The 12,046-nt window shown below is 38.1% G+C and overlaps 1 protein-coding gene and 1 long non-coding RNA gene across 3 annotated transcripts in view; one reads left to right on the top strand and one right to left on the bottom strand.

Annotated features, from left to right (window-relative positions):
* Positions 1 to 5,069: 5,069 nt before the first annotated feature.
* LOC108798077 overlaps positions 5,070 to 12,046 on the top strand; it is a 17,086-nt gene continuing 10,109 nt past the window's right edge. The window contains exon 1 of the long non-coding RNA XR_001941928.1: positions 5,070 to 5,186. This is a non-coding gene — a long non-coding RNA (uncharacterized LOC108798077). The remainder of the gene's footprint in view (positions 5,187 to 12,046) is intronic.
* Positions 10,371 to 12,046, bottom strand: part of VMP1 (vacuole membrane protein 1) — a 126,982-nt gene continuing 125,306 nt past the window's right edge. For both annotated transcript variants that reach the window (XM_018569789.1, XM_018569787.1), the window contains exons 11-12: positions 11,590 to 11,692; positions 10,371 to 10,634 (exon numbers count right to left, since the gene is read on the bottom strand). In XM_018569789.1, the coding sequence (XP_018425291.1) occupies positions 10,491 to 10,634; positions 11,590 to 11,692 (247 nt within the window). In that variant the 3' untranslated portion in view covers positions 10,371 to 10,490. The remainder of the gene's footprint in view (positions 10,635 to 11,589; positions 11,693 to 12,046) is intronic.

The following is a 12,046-nucleotide window of genomic DNA, read 5'->3' as shown; positions in this document are numbered from 1 at the left end:
ATTGACTTAATTGGCACCGGCACCCCCCCTCCCGCCCCAGAAGGCAAGGAGGCTTCCACTATGCAATCCATGCCGGAACACACTAGAGATGGTGTAAACTGGGCCTAAAACCTGTGAAAAGCCTGTGACACACTGCACATTGCAAAGGAAAGCGGCGGTATGTGGAGTTTTGCAGGCAGCGTGTCTAGCATTATTCTCTCACGCGTTCAGCTAGGCGAGATGAGAAATTCCATCTCTAGCCAATTGACTCACAAGTATGAATCCACAGGTTAGGACGCGGATTCAAGCGTACAGCCAATCTGATCACCCCAGAAAAGGCGCCTGGTGAGAGGAGTCCAGGATAGAAGTCCGCTTGTTAATGTTTTTCTTCCTGCACAAGTTCTTTCTGTGACATATGCCAGGGATGAGAGCTATGCGGAAAGAATATATGTCCATTAAATAATTAAATAGGTAATAATTAAATAATTCAATATTAAAAGGAGAACTATGAGATGAGTGATTTCCACTCACTCCATAGTTCTAGCCGAACTGTGCCAATGAGACTGTCACAGGTCGGCTCAGTAGATCGGGAGGAGAGCGAACACATACCGGGTTCGCTCACCTCTCGATCCTGTCACGGCTCTCTGCCGTGACAGGGGGAGGGGCTGGATTCCCCTCTCCGATCTGCCAGCGCTGACTGGCAGAACGGACGGGGGAGGGGGCGGGTACAGCTGGGTCTGCCTCTAGATAGGCAGAGCCAGCTGTCACTCACGCAGCTGGGCGGATCCCGACGTCCAGGTCGGGATCTGTTCCCGACCTGGACCCTACTGAGCTTAGGGTAACTGGAAGACGCTAGTTTGTGTCCTCCCGTTACCCTAAGGAGAACTATGGGGAAAAACACTGACCCCATAGTTCTCCTTTAATTAATAATTAACTAAATAATGAATACATCAAAATGTGAATACATTTTTTTATCCAATTAATCGAAAAAATATTCGGCTAAATAATCGATTATGAAAATAATTGTTAGTTGCAGCCCTAGTATAATGCATTATATAATTCATTATTCACGTACAGTTGCTTTTATAATAGGAACTTTCTATTTGTATTTCAGATACTAAATACCCAAATCAAATATTAATCTGTGCCACCCTGCCACACCTAGAATCAAATGTAAGCAGACTTCAAAGGAAGAGACCATAAATAATAATGGATAATAAGATCAGTTAAAAATAGCTTTGCATTGTGCCTTTCTAAATAGGTTAGGTTTACATTGAAACCTAAGAATATAAAGCATTGAATGCTCCTTCTTTGTGCATATCAATTATACATAGTATTTAAGTCTAGCATAACACAGGCTTTTTCCATCAACAGAAAAAATGTTCTGATGGATAAATAGGACATAACTGTATATAGAACAGTATCCGTCACAAGATGACAACATGCAAAGCATATAGAATTTTAAAGTCTAAAGCCCATTTTTAGTTTTGGATGGAGTGAGGAAGTTTTTAGCAACCCTGTCAACCTTACTCTCTGTTTGCCCTAGTGACCATTGTCACTGGAAGTGAGGGAAAAATCTAACATTTTGAGTTATCACCAGAACAGGAATAGAGGAAGAATCAAATAATAGGGATGTTGCAGGTAATCTAAGAGATGATTTCTTTCACTTTGGAGAGATTTCCTTTCATTTTCCATTTTTTTCTATGGAACAGGAAGCGAAGGGAACTCTCCCCAATGGGGCACAGACAGCAGTAAGAACCTAAAAGGACCAGTTAGGGCAAACTTTACCTTCACAAAGGGCACCATCTTGTACGAGCCACCCTGAGTCATACTTCCAAACACCTGGTCCCATGTTATGTGTTTCCTCTTGCCTCCTCAGCATTAGAGCAGTGGCCTTTGAGGTTAGAGCTGCCTCACCACTTAAAAAGCTTCTAAAATTTCTGGGATATATGGAAGCATATGCATATCAAAAGGAGGATGAGAAGGCACAGCACTTGGAATTGGCTGTCCAATTCTTCTGTAACTTAACATTTACTCTATAAGATGACACCCTAGTGAATCTACAAAAAAAAAAAAAGCATCAAAACGAATAATCTGGCTACATTGCTCCACACCCTAGTAACATCACACCTTACTTATTATGTAATATATTGCATCTTGCTGCCTTATAACCTTGGATATAGCACCCCTGTGGCTTTAGTAACCTTCCACCATTTGAAATTTCACAGGCTTAATTCACAAAGCTTTACCACAAGAATAAGGATCATTATTTGACTTGTGTGATTGTCATTTTCAAATCTCATTGGTCTTGCCTGAAAAAATATGTAATTGAAGGTCAACAGGCTACCATGACATTATGATAAGGATTATCTTCTTGCTTAAGTAGATGTAAACCCTAACCATATGACGCATAGTTTGGCTCAGTGTATTGTAAACAATTGGCTTGTTTGTTTAATGAAAATGCATGTTTTCATATTTTTTTCATGCATTGTTGCATTGCCCCTGTAGCCCCTTTACAGACACTTCCTGTTCACATATTACATACACAATGTATGTTAAAACAAACACTTGTAGTCTCATTTGGAAACCTGTGTGACAGAGTAGCAGCGCAGAAGCACAACTGGGAGACAGGTAGACCTATGCGGAAGTCTTTAACAAGGACCTTCATAGCAAGAACACCAGGTAATATTGTAATAGAAAGTTTTTTTGCAACTACATGTTAAACCTTAAATGAGATTTGAGTGATTTCATTTATATATGTTAATCCATAGATTTTTGCATGAGAGCAAAATTAAATGCGTGCAGTACTTCACTGTTTTGGTAGTGGTAGATGGTACGGCCATTTTTTTTTTTTACTGCTGTTAAAGATCCCTTGTGTGAATTGTTTCAATGTTACTGCATTATTCAATGGAGAATAAAAGAATATCTTAAGTCACCTGTAGGCTGAAAGAGTATAAAACATTCTTCCAGATTTCCACTATTGATGAGCAATATTAGGCATAATATTATTGGTGACCCCTCTGAGATGTTGTGGGGGCCATGTTAGCCATTTTCTAATTGTAAATAGTTGCCTTACTCTGTGAATATAGCATACATTGCTCTTTTATAAGATGATTTGTAACATACAGAATAGGGTAAAAGGTACATCTGTCTGCTCATTGGTTGGATCTTCTGTTGATTATTAAAATGTTTGGTTTGTATACATCTTACTGAAGCTTGATCTGACATCTCTAGAAGTAAGTAAAAATAATAATAATGATCCCAGGGAAAACATAGGTTTAAAAAAAAAAGGTGTCCCGGCTTTGATGCAGCAGGATCCATCCTGTCAGCGTACGAGAACAGACACCCGCACGGACGTGCAGGGAGGGTGAGCGTAGGGCAGCGGACAGCCGCATACTCCCATAGAGAAGGACAGAGGTTGTGTACTAATCACACGCAGCACCTGTCCTTCCCAGGAGCTGCCCGATACGGCCGTGCACGTAGCACGGAGCTGTACGTGCCGGCCTTTTCTCGTGTGAATGAGGCCTAAAGGGGCCCTAAGTTACATCATTGTGTTTACTATGCCTTCCATATGTAGATCACATTTGATCTACATATGAATGAAGTAGTAAATACAATAAAACTATACAATGAATCATTGGGGATGATTTACTAAAGGCAAAATAGGCTGTTCACTTTCCAAGGGGATTTTCCATTAGCTTTGTGAAAGAGGTGGAGCCCTGCTGACTTTCATATCCAATGATTTTGGTAAATTTCACCACATTTACTACGCTAAGGCAAAATCCCCTGGGAAAGTGCAAATTTTCTTGCAAAGTGAACAGCCTATTAGCCTTTGGTGAATCAACCCTACTGTATTTATTTAATGACACCTGCAAGTGTAATTTTACATAGGAGCTGCACATTTCATGTTGCTTCAATACAAGACCGATGAGTGCCTCTAATCTATTTGTAAGGTAAATGCCGGTTGCACATACACAAAAATATCCATACAAATCCAAAGTACGTATACAGGCACTCATGGGTCTTGCAGCTGATAGAAGACAAAGCATTAGCGTTTTATTGTCAGTTTCAATGGATCAAAACGTCCACCATAAAATGCTGATGTTTTCACTCATCTCCGCTGCAAGACCTGTGAATGCCTCTATTTCTACTTTGTGTATATTATATATATTTATTTATATTTATATATATTGAATCTGCCCTTTTAAATAACAGGTAGGGTGATGTGCTACGTGCCTGTATAGGGTAATCCATACACTAACTGACACCCGTTTCATTAATCACATACCCATTTTATTAATCTTATAGTTTATATCACTTTTCACCTTCAGTCCCATCCCATCATTTCTAACCAAAGATGTCCGCAGTGAAATCACAAATACACTATTCTGCAATGATTATGACAAATTCACTCAGAGGATTTATATTTAGAATTTTCTGTTTATTGAAAGAAAAAAAAAAAAAACAGACAAAAAAGGAAAAACATTGGCTTACTCATTCCCTCCAAAGAAAAATAGATAGGTTAAATTCAGCTTATCCATAAATAATGTGAAAATAAACACAGATAAAATATTTACATTCTACTATAATACATTATAAACAGTTTCCAAGAAACATATGCAAAGAAATTATATATAAACTATACGAGAACTGCAGCAGCTCATTGTCTATTCAATGAAAAACTTTTTAGACCTATCATTTAAACTACTAAAATCAAAGGCCATCGTAACCCAAAGCAAAGTCAAGTTAAATCACAAGCCAGCTTCTCATTTCTTTTGGGCCAGAGGAAAGATATTCACACCAGAATTCAAACTTTGGTCTAACGAAAACAGCTATCTCAAAAGCAAGATAATGGTGCCACTGTCCATTGATGGATTCTCCATTATGTAGGGGAACTGAGGAATCCAGCTTTGCTATGGCGGGGCTGAAGACACTACAAAGGGGAAAAGCCCAAGAGAAGCCATTGCTCGAGGTATTTGGCTGGGCTGCTTTTGCTCTACTCCACAGGCATAGAAATGCATACTCAAGGCACCCAAATGTACATATATATGCCTGAAACCACCAGAACAAGACATCAGTTGGATTGTGCTTGCGTATCTGACCGTCCCGAGGTTTGTAGCCACCTTATCTGAAATAACATACATTGGTAGGGTAGGTTGAAGAGTGTACCCCTTAACTTTTTTTTTGCTACAAGGGTTTTATTTTTAGTGTTAACACTTGAGGCATATTGCTAATATATACAGGATAAGGTCAAGCATTGTAGATAATCTACTTATTTATTGTTATGTGTTACTATGTGCAATAAGTAGAAGCTTTGATTTAGGAGTAGCACTTCAAATCACATATTTGGGGGCGTATACATTTAATAAAAAAAATTGGAAATCACCTTACAAATATTTAGCCAAAAGGTGTGTATTAAAGTAAATGTGAACTAGGTTAATACGATAGTGGTGGAGAAACATTTTACTTACAGCTTTTAGTAGCCAAATGTTTTCCATTATATTTACATCAGATACATAAAATGCATATCTACTATTCATAGGGTTGGTAGGTTAGCATTCAGAACTACAGAGCACAAATAATAATAATAATGGTGTAGTGTGGTCCCATCACCTAAAGTTATTAAAGCACATGTGTATTCATATGACCCATAAACAGAAAATTAGATCCTTTGACAAATGAAGAAATGCATCACACAAAACCAGGAAGTACACAACAATCACAATACAATAAAGCTGCAAAAATGTTCCCTTTCATGAGTTGTTAGTATACCACCTATAAAGTTATGTTTACGTAAAGAGGGTGCTGTCAAATGCTATATGTTATACCATAATATAGCTGAAAATCGCATGCTAAAACCATAGCAGCACATAAAAAAAATATGCAAAGTAACACAGGCACTTGTACTAGGAAAACAAGATATCCATGCGAATAAACCCATTTGTTTTGATGTAGATTTTGTAGTACCTGGGCTTAAACAAGTACCAACAACTGGATTCATACACGTTACAAGCTACTAGATAGGATTTACCTAATCAGTTTGCACACCCTGTAGAATGAAGTGTTTTATAACATACAGTATTCATCAATGATCCACCTTCTATGGAGGTTCATTGACAACAACTACTGCGTGACTCAATGAAATATACCAATTTATAGACACGCTTTTTTATTTACCAACTATTTATCTTCTGCTTACAGATTGGGCAGCACAGTGGTTTAGTGGTTAGGAATCCAGCAGCACTGGGGTTTCTCAGTTCGAATCCCAACAAGGACTCTACCTGCATGGAGTTTGCATGTTCTCCCTGTGCTTGCAAAGCAAGCACAGGGTATTCTATTTCCTCCCACACTCTAAAAACATACTGGTAGGTTAACTGGCTCCTGTCAAAGTTGGCCCTCATATGTGTATGTATGCATGTGAGATAGGGACCTTAGATTGTAAACTCCTTGAGGGCAGGGACTCATGCGTAAACTGTTGGCGTTATATAAATACCTGTAATAAATAATCATAATTCTGTCCAAAAAAAGAGAATGTGAAACGAGGAAAATTTGTGAACTAGAAAAAAAATTATGATAAAGGCTTTGGTGGAAATGCATTTCATAGTTACCGACATATAACAAAAACACAGTTATGATCAAGACAAGGTTGGTCAGGTGAACGACACCAAAATGTCAGACAGCCTACCGACTGTTGTTGCCATGAGATCCAACAGTCAACATCAGTCTGATAAGCTATCCGACAGGATGGTAGAGCCATGGAGATGTCACGACGGTAGATGGAGGTGTGATGTACACAATAGGCAAGATACAATGGTTTTGAAGACAATGGCTGTGACTTGCTTTAGGCATGCAACGCTGAAAATTGGATTGTGGGTTAACATTCAATAATATCTTGGAGCAGTATTATATATCAGGCTAAATTGGTACTCTAGCCCCACTCAAAATTGTATAAAATGCTGGATAAGAAGTGAGATTTAATATATACAAAATCATATACCATGCTTTTACATACCTTGATTGTCCCTGGCTATGGATATGGTGTTATATGCTCTATCTGCAACTACTAATCTATCCACAATCAGTGGTATAACCGCATGCAGGTAGTTTATGAACACATTTTTGTCAGTAGCATCACATTATAGGCTCATGTTTGGGAAGCAGCAGATGCAAAGCTCTCGATGCACCATCATCCACTACCTGCATTTACCAGCGTAAACCAATACAGGTTACAGAAGATGTAGAGAACAGTGGATAATCAGAATTGTGGTATTTCTATACTATTATTACAGTTTAAAAAAGAGAAAGTTACAGACCTATCTACATATGCAAATTCAAGGTCAGTATCAGTATAAAATGATCAGATGGACTACATAAAATCCATCCAAACTTAAATAAACAGAGAAATTGTAAGTAATAAAGTTATTACTGTGAGGTTTCTAAGTTTCAATACTGTACTTCACAGAGTATTTGTATGCTGTTTGTTCCTGATAATGCCTGTGCACTTTTTAAGCTGAAGCTTCATTGCAAAATGGTCCCACATGCGTCATTAGTTGTTGACTCATTCACTTGGAATGTTTGTGCTGAGAACAGAAGGATCCCAAGACTGACAGAACACACAAGAGGGGACAGGAGATCTTTTTCAGCCAGACATCAGCCAACAGGTACAGGGGAAGTGTCGGTACCAGAACACAGCAGCTATTGGTATTTTTCCACTGGCTGTGCAAGTGAGGTTATTAGAACTAATAAAAGGACAATACATGTGTATTTAAAAACATATGGCATATGTGTGTGATGTGCCATATCAATGTTACTTTGATATATTAAAATAAAACATGAAGTTCCTTATCTCCTTGTAAAATAATCTACACAGCTTTAGGGCTAAGTAATAAAGTACTTTGATGAAGTCGGACGTATTACTACCAAAACTTAATGGATGATTCAGTACCCTGAACTCAGAAACTAGGTGCACACACCCAAATGAAGAGCAGCCAGATCTTATACAATATGAATCTTTAAACGTGCATGGCCAAATATGTAAGACACTTAGACCCCGGGCCTTTTTTTATAGACAACTGTCTGTAATAGTAAAGCCTTGCTCATCAATTATATTAAAAAACAGAAGAAAAAAAAATGTACCTAGCAAACTAAAACAACAATGTGGGTTATATACCATAAGACTCATAACCCTAAGAACCAGAAGCAAGCATGATATTAGCTACTGGGTCCTCACCGGTGTCCAGTGTACACATGGTGTATTACCGAATGTTGCAATAAATACAGAAGATGTAGGTGTTTGTTTCTCATTGGATGTTGGCTGAAACATCAATCCACAGGTACATCCAGCCCTTGATCCCCTCACTGACTGATCTGAACACAGCATGATGTCAGGACGAGTGCTTTATAAGGATTAGAAGCAGGCACTGGTATTAAGGACCCCTAAATCCATTAAGATCTAGCCACCTAAAACTTGAGTCAAGTGTTCATTGGAAGATTAGGCCTTACTAATCAGGGTGCGTGTGGGCCCTTCGCACAAGTGTTTCTTGGGTGGGAATAAATAGCATGTAAAGAAATACTTTCATATTTGTCATTAAGAAGCAAATCTTTAAATATATATATATATATATGCTTAATCTTGATTTTATAATGCCAACAGAAAAAAATAATAATAATATAAATCTATCTATCCTATTTATTCTATCTATTATAGTTATAAGGAATCCATCTTCCCAGTAGCTATATGAATCAATGCTAAATCCCAGAAACTTGAATGAAAGCAAAAGCAGTGTTCTGAAGAGTTAATGTGGCTGCCAATGACTCAGGCTTGGCAGAAAAACAAGTGGAACCATGAAGACGTTTTCTAGGAAGCCAGCTGTAATATTAAGTCAGCAGTGAACGCAGCGCCAGAGCTAAATACACACTTCCTCCTTCCTGCTTCTGCAAGGCAAGAATGATTGGGAAATCACAGACAAAAGGTTTTTCTACAGGGAGGATTAACACGCACGCAATCGACTTTGGTCCAACAGCTACGGGGGTGGAGTGGACAAAAGAATCAATGCAAGAGAAATATAAAACTAAGCACATATCACAAAGAAAGGATGAAAATTAAACTCAGGAAAGGGTCAAAAACGTACACAAGAAGTTCTGGAATGATCAAAGGTGGCTTTATAAAGTTCAGTTTCAACTTTCCATTCTATTAGTACAGAATAAAAAATAAAAAAACGGGGGGAAAAAAAAGCAAAACAACAAAACAGCAAGTCAGTTTTAAAAGAACTGGACGGTTGCCAACTGTGTTCACTGGTTTCAATAAGCACCTTATATCCAAGACAATGATAAGGGCACTGAACAACACACAATTCCTATCTGCAAGAAGTTATTGCTGGGCAGACAGCATTGCTTTATTTTTGCCAAGACTATCAGAACCATTTGTTTTCAAGTTACTAGGTGGTTTGCTGTTGTACAACCCAAGCAAACTGAAAGCTACATTCGATATCAGAGTTCTTTCTCACTCACATAATTTAATAGATAAATGATTTATTAGCAAAACAAGTTAACAGGACATCTGGAATTGTAGAATAGCAGTGCACCTATCAAAAGCTGGGCCATCTTGTGTAATACGGTCTATGTACAAAACAGGATAGTCGAGAACTCCACAGGTCTTCAGTCGTACAGGGGAGCACACTGCACAGCAATGTGTTAATGTCTCCCACCAATCAAATAAAGTCAGAGCAGCAATTCCAATTGGTTCGTCTAGTCAAAGTAAAACACAGAAAGTCACAACTTGACTTATCGTCTCACTGAATTAAAACAGTCAATAGGGTGATGCACTGCAGCACCCTGTCCTGTTTCAATTAACTAAACTACAATAGGTAAACTATGGCACTTTAGCTGCTGCAGAACTACAGGTTCCAGCACTGCATGAAACAATGTAGTTCCACAAACGTCTAAGAGCCCCAGACCTCTTAGGTGTACCGTGACATTGTAGTTTTCACTCTCCCACAGTTATAAGTCAAGAAATTCAAGTTTCATCTTGTACTTTCCTGAACACACAAGCAGCCTACTGGCACAGGTTCCCTTATACATTAAACCTTTTACAGTGCTGCTACGTGTAGGAAAGCAAAGGCCTTGATTTTTCTTAGCTAAAAACAGGAGAAAGAAAAAAAGACTGTGAAACAGTAGCCTGAATGCCAAGCTATGAACTACAAAGAAAGAAAAACGAACTCACCATAAGAAAAGAAATGCAAGATGTTAAGAAAAGGGTATACATTACCTTATTTTGCCAGAGACATCTCTTATCCACATAAAATACATGGTTACCGGTTTTTATAGTGTGAAAAAAATATTAGAAAAGAAAAATAATTTAATATGATTTTGAAAAAAAATTGTTTTTTGAAAATGTCCAAAGTTTAATTTGCCAATTTTGCATTTTAACGGTTAATCAGGTCAAATGAGGTTCTTAGTAGCATTTTGTCTCTTTGTGTCACCCGCCCATTTACTCCCAGAGTTCTTCCCCCTTATTTAGTCTTCTCAACAGATATTGTTTTCTGTTGAACACGCTTGGCGTAGCTCTGTGCCATGGAGTTGATGATGGAAAGAATGAAATAGAACACCATAATGATGACCAGCTTCTCAAATGCCCACGATAACCAGTTTTCACTCTGTGGAAATAAACAGCACAATGCAGTATGGTGAAGTCATTAAAAGAAGGAGTGACAAAATGTGCCCCACCTCATGTGTCTATATACTGAATCAGGTCAGCTGCCTTTTCTTTCTAGACTAGCATATAGGGTCTCTCTAAACTTGGGGGAACACTGATGTCAGCATACACTAAGACTAACTCAAAGCACAAAAACTCAATGATTTCAATGTCTGGTTATATACTCAATCATTTCTTTATTATCTTACAAAGAAGACCTGGTAGTTAATGATACATTTTCTATTATTATTGATACTCCCAAGTAGCAATGTTTGTCCAGTAGGAGGCAGTATTTAACTATAAAAGTTTTAAGGCATCAGTAACACTGAAATTTCATGCCCACCACTTATATATACACAACGGTCACTCAGTTCAGTGATCTACTTATCTAAAAACCTGCGTGATTCCAGATCACTAGTGGTAATTGTCTATTATAATAATTAGGATCAACAGCTAGTTGTGCCTACAGCATAATATAGCTTCTATACTGATACAGTGCCCTTATCTCTAATAAAGATTGAAGCCAATTTCTAGAATGTGAAAAACACAACAGAAAGTGTCTTGTTTTGTAGGAAAGGGTCATCAATGGTCACATAAGGGCCATCAATCCATAATAATTAGATGAGATATTTGCCAGGTTTATTGTAGAGCTATATCATCTTCTATTCCAGCTTCTAGCTCAGTTCAATCTAACTATGAGCCACGTATTATCCCAAAATATATACATATTAGCACATACAAATTAACAATTATTACAAATATATTTTATCATTAACATACTGTAACAGACTAGGATTATCATTAAAAAAGAAACTAGGGAGGATAAAAATCCATAATGGACAAAAATAATAGTGCAATTGTTATCTAGTGAATGTGTAAAGACTGGCACCACCTATATAGAAGTGAAGTGTTCTTACCTGTGGGGCTCCCGCATCTACTTTATGGTGAAGTTTCTTCCTCTGAGCCTCTAGGTATTCTTGAAACGGCTTTTGCAGAGAAGGTCCAATACTTGGAACAGCCCTGGGTCCATTTTCAAGTCGGGTGAAAGAGGAAAAAAAAAGAAGAAGAAAAAAAAAAAAAAGAGAGGAAAGGGAAAGCAGTTAGAGATTTACTTACTCAGGATGGAACATATGAATGTCGCATGCCCTGTGTGAAGGCAGTACAGGAAGACATCAGTGAAATGTGAGCAGTGACTATGGGTTATGTGCACTGGTGCAGTGCAGAAAACTAAATGAATGACTTCTGGGAACTCCCACATTTATCACCAGCGGTTCCTGTAAGAACTGGTTTGAACCGATTAATAAGGAAATGAGTGGTGCTTGTGTCATCCTCACTTGAAACAGAAACTGCCCACCCTTTTCTAGGCTTGCCCCT

The sequence above is a fragment of the Nanorana parkeri genome, unplaced genomic scaffold, assembly GCF_000935625.1.
Source record: "Nanorana parkeri isolate BGI_ZX_2015 unplaced genomic scaffold, ASM93562v1 scaffold1397, whole genome shotgun sequence".
Taxonomy (NCBI): Eukaryota; Metazoa; Chordata; class Amphibia; order Anura; family Dicroglossidae; genus Nanorana; species Nanorana parkeri.
This window is presented reverse-complemented; position numbering and strand designations above follow the sequence as displayed.